Genomic DNA, 13,596 nt, shown 5'->3' with positions numbered 1-13,596 from the left:
CTGGGCAAGGGGGTTTATAGCTTTAATCTCCTTGTCTTAGTAGAGGCTAAAATGTATTACTTGTTCTGTCTTCCTCACCCCCACCTCTTTTTGGTTCCCCCACCCAATTGGTTTTCTGGGATCCCTCTGCAGGGATTGGTGGGTTCCAGAATGTGGGCTGGACTAGGTAGCTGAGCTTCCGAGCCTGGTCAAGTATTTACATACCTGAGGGAGAAGCAGGTGGGCTTCCCTCATCTCTACCTAGCTCTGGGTTGTGCTCTGGCTGTTTTGTACATGTTTCCAATTAAAGAGGGGGAAGGTTCAGCCAGGGTCACTGTGGGGACCCTGAACTCTTTCCCATGTAAAATCACAGACATCCAGACAGTACAACCTGGGCGTTAAGAAGGCAGAGGATGTTTTGACCTCTCACCTGGTGTAATCCAAAGGGTTCTGTGCTATAGGGAACAGAGAGCTACTGGGCCATAGAGAGTAACTTGAAGGGTGAGAAGGAGAAATTTGGAAATGCTATCATGCTGTGAGGAGCAATAAAAAGGCAAACATTCTTCTTGGGATGCATGCGGACCCCAGCAAGACACTGTTGCTATTTTATCAGGGTGTTATTGTATCCTTTATGAATGTGGGGTGTTTTTTTTAAAAAAAATATCCATGCCGGAGGTGCTGAGCTGTAAGAACTGGTGCTATTTGACTGAGGCCCTTCCCTTCCCCGTGCACTTTGAGTGTTCCATGACTTTCTGCCCGTTTTCTATCTGGACGGGTTATGTCCTGCACCCCTTGACCTCCCCAGCTTGCCACAAAGCTAACCTCATGTGCCACTGGTCCACTGAACTTGCAGCTTTCCTCCCTGCCAGAGGCAGCTGCCCCAAAGTCTGCCCACTGTTTGAAGCTGTGCCTGACTGTGTGTGTGTGTGTGTGTGTGTGTGTGTGCGCGTGCGCTGTGGGGAACAGAGGGGTGTGTGTGAAGAGGGGTCCTGCTTCAGAAGCATGCCTGTGTTCCTACAGTAAAGGGCAGTGATGTCATGACGTTGACGCCATCTCCTGGGATGGATGCAGATAAGAACTGTGTGGGAGGGCTCTCTGAAGAGGTTGGAGGCTAAAACGAGCCCTGGTTTTGGCTGGCACTCAAGACAAATAAAAGTTTGAAAGGAGAAAACTATTCTAGTTTGGTTTCACACTGAATTGCAAGCTAGGCTGGAAGAAAGGATCCCGCTGCCAGAAACTCCCCCGCCCCCTGACCACCCTTTCCCGGCTTCAAAATCCATTCTGTCACACACTGGGCAAAACTCCCTGGAGTTTCAGAGAAGAGGGTGGACGCAAGGCTGTGAGAGCAGGGGAGCACTCTGTGTTCAAATGAAGGGGCTTGTAAATCAAGTGTTGGCAAGGCCAGAGTTTCTAGGAAACTGCCTTCCACCAACTCGGAGCGTTGGTCCACCTAGCCCAGTATCATCAACACTGACTGGCAGCTCTAGCTCTCTAGGGTTTCAGGCAGGATTTCCCCCCTGCCCTATCCGGATATGCTGCGAATTGAACTAGGGCCTTCTGCATGCATACATGTGTGCTCTACCACCGAGCTAAGCTGATGTTTGTTGTGTGGGTCAGAAGAGAAAGGTGGGAGAATGATTTGATCTTCTGGATCCCATATAGAAGGTTGCACATCACCGGCTGTGTTGATTTGCATTTTTTATTCTCTCTCTCTCTCTCTCTCTCTCTCTCACATATATAATTATATATTATATAATTATTAGCAAAATGGCCCTCGTTACGACAGCTGGAAAGAGGACGTCTTTTTTGAGGGCTTCGTGGAGTGGCGGTGTGTCTCTGTGCATTCCTCTTTGTGTGACTGCTGGCGGTGAGGGCTGTTGGAGCAGAGGGCTGGTTTCTACTCTCACTGCAAAAATGCCTCCCCTCCCTCCCTCCCTCCCTCCCCCTTTCTGAACTGGGTGGCAACAATTCATGTCAATGGGAGAAAGTGAAGGGGTGCATTTTGGGGGTAGATTTGTGGGGTTCTGCCTACCTTTAGTGACCCTATGTAGTTAGGAGCCATTCTGAGTCTTATCTGAATAATTCTGTCCCTTCTTCTACATAATTCCATCTTCAGTTCTGTTTATGGGTCACTCTAGAGTGTGGCAGAATGTTAGGAATTGTCTTGGAGAGAGAGAGGGGGGAGAGAGGAAGATGCCACCTAAAGGCCCATCAAATTTAAGGGGCGAGAGACGGGTGGGGAATTGAGGTCCTTCTATCGACCCCACTTGCCATGCTACTTCAATGGAGAAGCAGGCCCAACTCCACCCCCTCCAATGGCATTCAGTCTGACTCTTGATAACTGCTAGCCAAATACTTGTCATCATAATGGGCATGGTGTGTGTGTGTGGGGAAGAAGAAGGGCCTGTCTTCTTCTTTCACCCTCACAGGATAGGTGTTGGTGAAGACAATGCAGTCTTGATGCTGTTATGCAGGTTTTGTTCCAAGGGTCACCTGTTCCCACAAGTGCAACACTTCTACTTTTCCTCCCCTATAGGACGCACTCAAGGGCACAATTGGGGCAGGGCTGCACTTATTCCCTGTGGGCCAGATTAGGAGGCCTGTTGGGGTCAATTCAGCCCATGGCCTGGAGGTTCTCCGTTCTTGTTCTAGATAGGGATAATATTAGCATATTGATCACTGCTTTGTTGTTGGAGCAACCACTGAAAGTACAATTACTGTGGTTTGTCTGCACTTCACTCCACTAGTGGTAGTTGGGGGATAAATTGAAGTTAGCTACCACTAGTGATCCTATTAGCTCTGTGTAGGGCTGAAAAGAATATTTCTGATTCCAGATTGTTGAGTGATCAGGTAACTGTGATTTCCCTCCCCCAAAACCTCTAGCTCAGCCTTCCCTGACCTGGTGCCCTCCAGATGTGCTGGACTACAACTCCCAGCAACCCCCTTGTCTAACACATCTGGAGGACAGCAGGTCAGGGAAGGCTCCCCCTAGTTCTGTGCAGCCTAAGGTTAAAGGGACAGTCTGAGCCGTCCTTTTGGTTCCAGAGTCTCTGCAGGGCTGAGCATCCTTTTCCGACTGCCGTATTTGTTGCGGAGGGGAGTATGGGAGAGCCACTTCACTTCACTCGGCATAAAGCATACACAGGGGCGTAGTTTGCGGGGGCACAGAGAAGTAGCTAAGTCTCAGGGGGAAAGTCTTTTGGGATGCTACAGAAGCAAGTCGTCAACTCCGAAGTGCCTGGAATAGAACTGGGAGAGGAGGGGGAGGGAAGGGGATGAAGAAGATGGCTGGGGATTGTTAAGGAGAGAGAAACCTGGCCTGGAGCTCCAGATAGTTGCAGTAGCACGGGGTGCTGTGGGTGCTTCAGCTGTGGAATGGCACCTAGCGTGTATGGCCAGCTTGACCAGCTCCTTTTCTCCCAGCAGGTAGCACCTCGATGCTGAACAGGAAATAAGGAACACCCCTCACGCTTGCTGCTCCACCTTCCCTACGGGGATCCATGTCGCCTCATCGCACCCAGTTCCCGGTGGCCTTCCAGGTATCGGGGATTTCCCCAAGGCTGAGCTAAAAGCCTCCATGTTGCTATTCCAGAGGCCTCTGCAAAATCATGTCCCAAGGGACTGACTGTCTCAAGCCTCCCTCTGTAGGATCTCCAGATGCTCTTTTCCAAACTCCTGAACTGGGCAGCCTCTTGCCCACGCCCCCAACTTTCTTCCTGTGTGGATACCTCTGTCCGTGTCTCCTGCCACTCCTGCCTTGTTGCCTCTGAACCACCTCCTGCTCCAAACACATCCCGTTGAGTGGATGCCATGCTCGTGCTGTGAATCATGTGACCTAGGCTGTAAACATCCCAGTGCTCTGTCCCTGTGGCCCAGAGCCCTAGAAAGCAATAGGGCATCCCAGCTTCCAGGGGTCTGCTAATTCCTGAGATCTCACATGTTCCGAGTGTGTTTATTTCTTCATTCATTTACATGTATAGCTTGCCTTTTTTTGCTCTTGCAAGCCACCCAAAGCAACTTTTACGTGGTTCTGTGCCTCTCCATTTTATCCTCACAACAACCCTGTGAGGTAGGTTAGACTGAGAGTCAGTGATTGAGCCAAAGTCACCCAGTGAGCTTCATGGCCAAGTAGAGACTAGAATCCAGATCTCTTGAGTCCCAGTCCAACACTCTAACCTAGAGCTTTCCAAACTGTGTGTTGCGACACGTTAGTCTGTCAGCTGCAGTGTGTAGGTGTGTCACACGAACGTAACGAGAAACCTCTGAGTCTATGTGAAATAAGCAATACCAACTTGCATGCATTTTTACGCAGCAAAGGTGCCGATTAGTATGGTGCACTAATATATTCCCCTTCCATCGTATCCGTGTATGCACACCACGGTCGAGGGATCATACAGGTACTGCGCATGTGCAGTATGCATAATTGGGTCGAAACAGCTGATTCTGTGTCACTTCCGGTGACGCGGCTGCACCTGAAGTGATGCATTCGAGAAATTCCATGGGTCCAGTTTTTTGATAGAACACCGTCTCAACCGCCGCTCAATCGCAGCTCGACAAAATTGGTTCAATGTGAAAAGTCTTGGAAATGTATGTTATTATCTTGCAAATCATATATTTTAAAAAATATAAATGAAAGGTTTTCATGAGATACATTTTGTCCCCATACATTTCGTAATTACAATTTATGTATGTGTCCGTAACTCTTATAATGGGTTAGTTTAACCTCCGGTTTGCTAGTAAAACTGAATTACTATGTCTCGAAATGGTGCATGTCTAAAAAGTGTGTCACCAACATGAAAAGTTTGGAAAGCTCTGCTCTAACCACTACACCACAAGAGTTCCTTTAGCAGGAAAAAGGGGACCCCCAGCGCCTTTTCTGATGGCTGCACTCCATCAGAGGCAGAAACTGCTCCCCCCTTGGACTGCTTGGGTGGGGAAGGCACAGGGCCGCGTCCCTGGGAGAGGCAAGCCTATTAAACTACCCTTGTGTGTGCGTGTCTCTCTCTCTGACTGTCTGTCTTTGCTGCTCCTGCCTTTCTCTAACCCCTTCTTTCTCCCCTTTCCCATAGCATGTCCTGGTTTAGCGGCATCCTGGTGCCCAAAGTGGACGAGCGGAAGACTGCTTGGGGGGAGCGCAATGGGCCCAAGCGCCATCGCCCGGCGCTTTGCGGCCCACGCTACATGAGCTGCCTACAGGACCCGGAGCTGGAGCGTGGCGGCAGCGGTGGGCTGGGGCTGAACTGTTCGTGGCAGGAGGACCATTATGGCAAGAAGCAGCAACAGCCGCCCCCGCCGCTTCCATCTGGGGCGGGGGATTTGGGACTCAAGGCCGTGGACTTGGGCTTCGAGGACGGTGGTGCGGCGAGCGAGGCCAAAGGGCTCTCAGCCGGCGACTGTTGCCGGCGCCTCCTGCAGGTGTTCCGCTCCAAGCGCTTCCGCTCGGCCAAGCTGGAGCGCCTGTACCAGCGCTACTTCTTCCAGATGAATCAGAGCTCATTGACAGTGCTCATGGGAGTCTTGGTCCTGGCTTGTGGCATCATGTTGTTGTTCCACTGTGCCCCCGGCGCCCCCCACGTACCCTATACCGCCGCCCTTGCTGTGGCGGCCACCCTCTTCCTCTCCCTCATGGTCCTCTGCAACCGGACCGGCTTCCACCAGGACTGCATGTGGGTGGTGAGCTACCTGGTCATCGGGGCGCTGTGTGGGGTGCAGGCACTGTGCACTCTCCTGCTCTCTCCACGGAGCGCCTCCGAGGGGGTCTGGTGGAGTGTCTTCTTCATCTACATCATCTATACCCTGCTGCCTGTCCGCATGCGGGTGGCCGTGCTGGCTGGAGCCGTCCTGTCTACGCTTCACCTGGCAATCTCTTGGCATCAGAATAAGGCAGACTCCTTTCTTTGGAAGCAGGTAAGGGGAAGGATGGGAAGAGGGAGGAGGCTGTGGAGAAAGAGTGCCCTGGTGACAGAGGATAAAGTCGATAGCTGCCGGTGGACTGGCCGTGTTGAAACCTTATACTCACTGAGCAGCGGAGGTGCTTTACTGCAGGAGAGCCTAGGCTTTGGGAATTCAAGAAGGATACTGTAAAAACGGAATAGGGAGGGGAATGAATTCTGGTTGGCCAGGACTTGTTCAGGGAGCAGGCAAGTGGCTTATCCAGGAGTCTAAAGCAAGGGTGAGCAGGAAGTAGCTCTCCAGAGGTTTGGGACTTTAACCCCCAGAAGCCCCTGCCACCATGACCAATGATTAGGAATCCTGGGAGTTGATGGCCCAAACTTCCAGAGATGGTGTCCACCCCTGGTGTAAAGCACCTTTTGAGAGGCGTAGGAGGTGCTCCTTCCTACACCAGTATGGGAATGTGAGAAGCCTGGAGTCGTATGGGAGGAGCCCCTGCTATTTGGCTCCTCCCCATGCCACGATGGGGCCTGTTTCTGGAGGGGAGGAGTGGAATACTCCCCTTCCCCAGCTTCTTGATTATTAGATGCCAAGCTTTGCATGTAGTGATCAAATGTGTGTGAAACATCACTCTGCTGTTGCCCTGTAGCTGTGCATTCCTCTCTACGCCTCGTGCAGTTCTGGCGCAGGTATGCTTGGGAGTCCTTGTGGCTGGAATTCGCATCGGATTTGCTTGCCCAGCACAAAATCAGGCAGCAGGTCCACAGGATCTTCACTTAACAGTCTTAAAATGGGGATGGTCTTTACGGCTGGATGAATGTTTGTGGACAGTTCTTTAGCTGAGGACTAGAAACTGTTGGGATGTGATGTCCAGTTGCTGAAGGGGAGGCCTCTTTGCCTTCTGTTCTTCTCCATAGACTCAGTGCATTTAATGCACATCTCTGTTATTCCAGTGCCCCATGCAACTTTTTTTCTTTCTTACCAGTATCAACTCCTCCGCCCACTCTCGTTTTTTTTTTTTTGTCACACCTCTTTCTTCTCCTTATTGAAATCCTGGATGAATGAGGAAATGCAATATTTAATGTGGCTTAAAACAATTTGTATAATAAAGTAATCCTGTATTGTTCAGCCCCTGCACACTAGAAATTGGTGCAACCAAAGGTATCACCTTACCTCTTTTGTATCTCCAAGCGCAATGTGGCAATAACTATCTTGAGCCCACTAGGACCCCAGGTCCTCAGCATGTGCTTATGTGACACTATGTCATGATTGCTGCAGAGTCCATGTGTCTAAGTTCCTCTTTTATCTCTATCCAAACCCTCTCCATCTTATAATTTTATATATTACTGTTGCAAGTCTTCAATTAGGTTCTCCATTACTCAATTCACTGCTGAAGCGAAGGCAGAAGTGTAATGTAAATATACACACTTATTCAGCTAGTAAATGCCCTCCTTAAATATGAATCATTAAGACTGTGGTGGCGAACCCTATAGTAGCAATAACAGTACTAAACGGGAGGAAGGGAAAGAAGCCACCAGAAGGTGGCTACATAAAATAATCTGGCATTTTACAGACTTTCTTGGTGACATCTTTCCTCTTTATCGAAATGAGTTTAGAATCCAGTTCAGAAATCTGCAGATTTGTGGGATAGTTTCCCCCCAGGATCGATGCTGTTTTTACATGGTCTGTTAGCTTTGGTAATCCCAAATATGAATGCTTCTTTCTGGGAACAACTTCATAGAATCATAGAATAGTAGAGTTGGAAGGGGCCTTTAAGGCCATCGAGTCCAACCCCCTGCTCAATGCAGGAATCCACCTTAAAGCATCCCTGACAGATGGCTGTCCAGCTGCTTCTTGAAGGCCTCTAGTGTGGGAGAGCCCACAACTTCCCTAGGTCATTGGTTTCATTGTCGTACTGCTCTAACAGTCATGAAGTTTTTCCTGATGTCCAGCCAGAATCCAACTTCCTGTATCTTGAACCCATTAGTCTGTGTCCTGCATTCTGGGATGATGGAGAAGAGATCCTGGCCCTGTTTTGTGTGACAACCTTTCAAGTACTTGAAGAGTGCTATCATGTCTCCCCTCAGCCTTCTCTTCTCCAGGCTAAAAGTGTGCAATTCTTTCAGTCTCTCCTCACAGGGTTTTGTTTCCAGACCCCTGATCATCCTGGTTGCCCTCCTGTGAACCCCCACTGATCACATGGAAGGTTATTGCAGGTGGCTGTGGAGAATCAAATGTGGTGGTGTGTCTGCCCTGCTATATCTGCTTTTACTCCTTCTATTTTTGCTTTGGTTTTGTCCACTGGCACAGTAATGCCTCCTGTTTATTACCCTCTTTTACTTGTTTCACTGTGCCCTTGCTTAATGTCCAATGCAACCTTCCAAAGAAGATTACGGAAACAGCTGCTCCTATCAACCTCTTCTGTCCAAGAAGACAGAAGTACTGAAGTTAAATCTTGGGATTGCTGCACAGAATTTTTTTAAAAAATAGTTCCCATATGATGCTTGGAATTATTGCAGCATCTTTTAGAAGGGAAACTAAATCTGACTTCACCCTGAGCTATCCAGAATGGGTGGCAGCACCTGCATTTAGATGGTACCTCCTATCTGAGGGTATCTACTTGGGCCCCAGTCCCTTACCTGTCACAACTGGGTGACAGAAAGAGAATTCAATTCCTGTCCATCCAGATAGTAATCTGTTTGCAAGTGGGTGGTCATTATTTTTTGCCATCCTTCAGAGCTATGGGTAGGACTGGTTTGCATTAAGAACATAATAGCATAAGAGCTGTGCTGGATCAGACCAAGGTCCATCTAGTCTGGCATTCTGTTGAAACAGTGGCCAACCAGCTGTCCATGCAAAACCTAGAAGGTGCAACAGCATCCTCCCACCCATATTCCCCAGCAACTGGTGTACATAGGCATACTGCCACTGACATCAGGACTTGTAACCGTTGATAGCCTTCTTCTCCATGAATTTGTCCAATTCCCTTTTAAAGGCATCCAGAGTGGTGGCCATCACTATATCTTGTGCAAGTTCCAGCAGGGGCTGTCCGAATGTGATTGGACTCCAACTACCATCAGCCCCAGCCAGCATGACCAATGGTCATGGGTGATGGGAGTTGTAGCCCAATATCATCTGGAGGACTGAAGGTCCTCCACCCCTGGCTTATATTGTGAAATCTCACCTATCATCTTCCAAAACTGACCAAATGGAGCCGGGCATTAAAATCTTTCCGCTGTCACAGCACCAGTAGGTGACCGGGGATAAAGCCTTGTCTTGTGTGTGACTTATTTTTATTTAGACTTCTTTCCTGTGCTGTCCCAATGGCTTAGGGCAGATTACAAGTCTCTTCTTTTAAAAAAACCCGACCAGCTATGTTAGGCTGAATGAGAATTTGCCTGAGACGCCCAGCGAGTTTATAAGGATGCTAAGTGCCTGTCGCTACGACAGACTGTCACATGGAGAGAGTGAGGATGAGCCCCGAGGAAAGCACGGTGTAACCCAGGGACGTCAGCTGGCCGCTGGCTTACATGTTATAAATAGGGCCGCAATGTTTGGCTAGATGAATTGATTAAGGAGCATTTCATTGGCTAAAAAGATGCTCCAAATTAACAAGGCAGGACATCATGCATACCCACACATACATGTTCTTACAAATCCTGCAGATGGCAAACGCCATCTTAAAATAAGGTAGGCAAAGCCAAAGCTCAGTGGTAGAGCATCTGCTTTGCATGCCACAGGTTCCAAGTTCAATTCCTTTCATCTCTAGTTAGGAACAGAGGAAGCTGCCTTTTTACTGAGTCACAGCCTTGGTCCATTTAGCCCAGTATTGTCAACACTGACTGGCAGCAATGGCTCTCCAGGGTTGCAGGCAAGAATTTTTCCAGCCCTACCTGGGACCTAACCTGGGACCTTCTACATGCAAAGCAGGTGATCTACCACTGAGCTACGGTCCCTCCCTGTTGTTGTTTTTTCTTTTTCTTTTTTTAAGGATTAGGTGATGGGAAAGATGTTGACTCAGTTTGCACATCTTGATAACCCACCATTAAAACTAATAATTTTTTTTAAACTAAAATTCATTGAAATTAATTTTTAAAAATCCATTTAAAAATTGTGGGTTATTGTGAATGTACCCAAGGTGATGGGTTCTTTGTCTGGCTTGTAGACAGAGAAGCAAGCTAGTGCTTCTGGTTGATAAGTCACACTAACCAAACCACAAGCAGAAGGTCCGTGGCTTGTTTAGCCATTCCCATTTATAGCAAGAGGAATTGGGCTTGTGCGCGATAACCCACAATATTGTTTAAATTGTGGGCTGTTGTAACATGCAAACTGGGCCTTTCTCTGCTTGAGACCCTGAAGAGCCTGTTGCCAGTTAGAATAGACAATACTGGGCTAAGAGAAGAAACTGCCTGACCTGGTATAAGCCTGTTTCTTTGGTCCTAAAAGAGGGATTCCCCCTTCTCTCTCTCTCTCTCTCTTACACACACACACACACACACACACACACGCAAGAGGAAATGCTGCTTCCAAGATGATGCCTGTTATGAGACATTTGCATTATTGACCAAGAAAATGCAAAAACAAATTTGGCTTCAGAAATAATTGGTGTTTTTTTTTAACCTCAGTGCAGATCTACTTCGCTAATCAACTAAACCCTTTAAGATAAATGAAAATGTCTCTGGGTTGCAAGCCTAATAATTCAGGCCTGCCATATACTAAACCTGACCATTAGTCTACTCAAGTCTGGTATCAGCTCCGAAAAAGTCTCAAGCAGAGGTCGTTCTCAGCCCTGCCACCTGCAGAAATGTCTCCCATACTCTAGAGCCAACTGTTTGTGATCTATTGTAAATAAGGCTGCAAGAATTACTAGAAGAATGGAGAGCCCGGTCTACTCCTGCAACAGCCTGTTGCATTTCTGTGCTGGGCTCAAGAGGAGGGACAGCCCACTCACTCACCTGCATAGAATTCCTGTTCACCTGTGGCTACCTGGCTGGAGCTTAAATACATGACTGGGGAAGGACTTGTAGACTTCATACGTGCCAAATAAGTGCTGTACTGCTAAGTAGAGATTTAAATCCAGGCTTTCCACATTGAAGCTTGAACAATTGATTAGCTTGGGGAAAAGGAGGGTAGGAGGAGACTTGAAAGAGGTGTACAAAATTATGCAGGGTGTGGAGAATGTGGATAGGGAGACTTTTTTCTCCCTCTCTCAAAATACTAGAGCTCGAGGTCATCCCATGAAGCTGATGGGTAGGAGATTCAGGACAGATAAGAGGAAGGATGTCTTCACATAGTTAAACTATGGAAGTTGCTACCACAAGATGTGGTGATAGCCACCAATTTGGATGGCTTTAAAAGGAGATTAGAAAAATTCCTGGAGGAGAAGGCTATCAATGGCTACTAGTCCTGATGGCTATGAGCTACCTCCAGTATCAGAGGTAGTAAGCCTATGTACATGTGTTGCTGGGGAACATGAGCGGGAGGGTGCTTTTGCACTGTGTCCTGCTTGTGGGTCAATAGCTAGTAGGCCACTGTGTGAACAGAGTGCTGTATTAGATGGACCCTTGGTCTGATCCAGTAGGGCTCTTCTTATGTTCTTACCTTCTTAAGCTGAACCCTGTGGTGAATAAAGTTTATTGTACTGACGCCCTGCCCCTAATATCCATGTGTGAAATGCCCAGCAAATAGCTCTAACCTGTTTTGTAAAATAGTTTCTGTCCCCCTCACCTCCCTGTCTCTGCTTGTACCTTAGCAGAGTGGTAAATTCAGGTGGTAAATCTAGCTGCTGATATTTAGGATTAGCTGGGCGTTATGTTTTCCCAGCACTGTAGCAATTGCTTGAGGAAGTACATCTAAATTAATTCTGGACTGATAATCATATTGTGTAATGGTATACCTCTGTGCTAACCTGTGCTGCTAGTGAAGTTTTAAAGTAGTAGTAGTAGTTGTTACTTAACAGAGCTGTTCTTCTGGCAGACTGAGAATTCTTTAGGCTTGTGGAGCCCTGTTGTTTAAATTGAGCTTGTTGCCCTTTTAACTTTTTTAATCTGCCTTGGTGTGCTTTGGGAACCTGTGTGAAATCTACCTGCTGAAGATGTGCACTCTTCTGGGCAGAAGTACTGCAAAAGTCCATTGTGGTTCTGTGTTAAGGGATTTGTGATAGACTGTTCCGCACTCCTGGCATTTTTATCCTTCCTTGGGGGTTTGCTGCACATTCGTGCTACCCCCATGTGAATTAGAAACAGGGTTGTGGCATTCTGGTGCCGAGTAGGAATTCGTCGCAGTAGAAACCTTAAAACTGCTAAGTATCTAATTTTACAGGCAGCACTGAGTGAAAGCCCAGTAATCTTAGATCTGATTCATCCAGTCATTTTCCCTTACAAGCATGCAACCATAGCTCCTCCTTGGCCACATGCTGCTGGCAATTGTATGAGGAAATGTTAATGTGACCTCTACTGTCTGTGGCTCAAAACATTCGTTTGAGGGCACTTCTAAAATGTTCAAAGCTCATCACATGTATTATTTCCCAGGGCTTCCAATACCCAGGTAAGGTAGGCCAGTGAGAATATCTTTATCTTGCAGATGAAGTGAGCCTGTGAAAATAGTGGCTTACTTAAATTAGCGACCCTGACACCTGGCTGCAACAGAGGGAGAGGTGAGGCCACGCTGTCCCCTCCATCAGCACACCTGGGATTTACTCAGTCCCCTCCCTGAACTGTCTTCCTCATCCATGGCTATTCCACTTCATCATGAAACTTTGATTTGTTACATTTGTATTCTGCCTTAAGGTGGCATATATGGGGTTCCCAAGTGGCCTCCCATCCAGGAGCTTCTCATGTTGGCTGCACCATGTGCCCTCAGACCATGCCCAGGTACTTTATGAAGAACAAGTGCTTGATCTCTTCTCGATCCTCCCAGAGTGCAGGACACGGAATAATGGGCTCAAGTTAAAGGAAGCCAGATTCCAGCTGGACATCAGGAAAAACTCCACAAGCTGGAGCGTGTTCAGAGGAGGGCAACAGGGATGATCAGGGGCCTGGAAACAAAGCTCAGTGAGGAGAGACTGAAACAACTGGGCATGTTTAGCCTGGAGAAGAGAAGATTGAGGGGAGACATGATAGCACTCTTCAAATACTGAAAGGTTGTCACACAGAGGAGATCCTCCCAGAGTGCAGGACATGGAATAATGGGCTCAAGTTACAGGAAGCCAGATTTCGGCTGGGCATCAGGAAAAACGTCCTGACTGTTAGAGCAGTACGACAATGGAACCAGTTACCTATGGAGGTTGTGGGCTCTCCCACACTAGAGGCCTTCAAGAGGCAGCTGGACAACCATCTGTCAGGGATGCTTTAGGGTGGATTCCTGCATTGAGCGGAGGGTTGGACTCGATGGCCTTGTAGGCCCCTTCCAACTCTGCTATTCTATGATTCTATGATTGTCTTGCTTAATTGGTTCCTCCCAATCCTTTCTGCTTGATATATCATGTGTATTGGATTGGGGAAAGAGATGTTGACCCTGTTCAGACAAAACACTAAGCCATTTTGAGCTAAACATTGTGGCTTAGCATGTTGTGAGAACCATGACTTAGCATGTCATGTGAACCATTCCTAACCATGGTGGCTACATAACCACGGTTTAACCACAGTCGCTAACCATTTGCTGCAAAAGGGTTAGCGGCCTAACCATGGCTTAGCATGTTGTCTGAACGGGCCCTATGTCAGGGAT

General features: G+C 47.9%; 1 protein-coding gene across 2 annotated transcripts in view; it reads left to right on the top strand.

Moving 5' to 3' along the window:
* ADCY6 (adenylate cyclase 6) overlaps positions 1-13,596 on the top strand; it is a 58,652-nt gene that overhangs the window by 814 nt on the left and 44,242 nt on the right. Inside the window, exons 2-3 of one of the 2 annotated variants that reach the window (XM_063119781.1) lie at positions 3,406-3,518; positions 5,049-5,886. In XM_063119781.1, the coding sequence (XP_062975851.1) occupies positions 5,050-5,886 (837 nt within the window). In that variant the 5' untranslated portion in view covers positions 3,406-3,518; position 5,049. Of the gene's footprint in view, positions 1-3,402; positions 3,519-5,048; positions 5,887-13,596 lie in introns of both variants that reach the window. The other variant, XM_063119782.1, reaches the window with a different exon arrangement.

This window comes from Elgaria multicarinata, chromosome 3 (genome assembly GCF_023053635.1).
Source record: "Elgaria multicarinata webbii isolate HBS135686 ecotype San Diego chromosome 3, rElgMul1.1.pri, whole genome shotgun sequence".
NCBI classification, from domain to species: Eukaryota; Metazoa; Chordata; class Lepidosauria; order Squamata; family Anguidae; genus Elgaria; species Elgaria multicarinata.
This window is presented reverse-complemented; position numbering and strand designations above follow the sequence as displayed.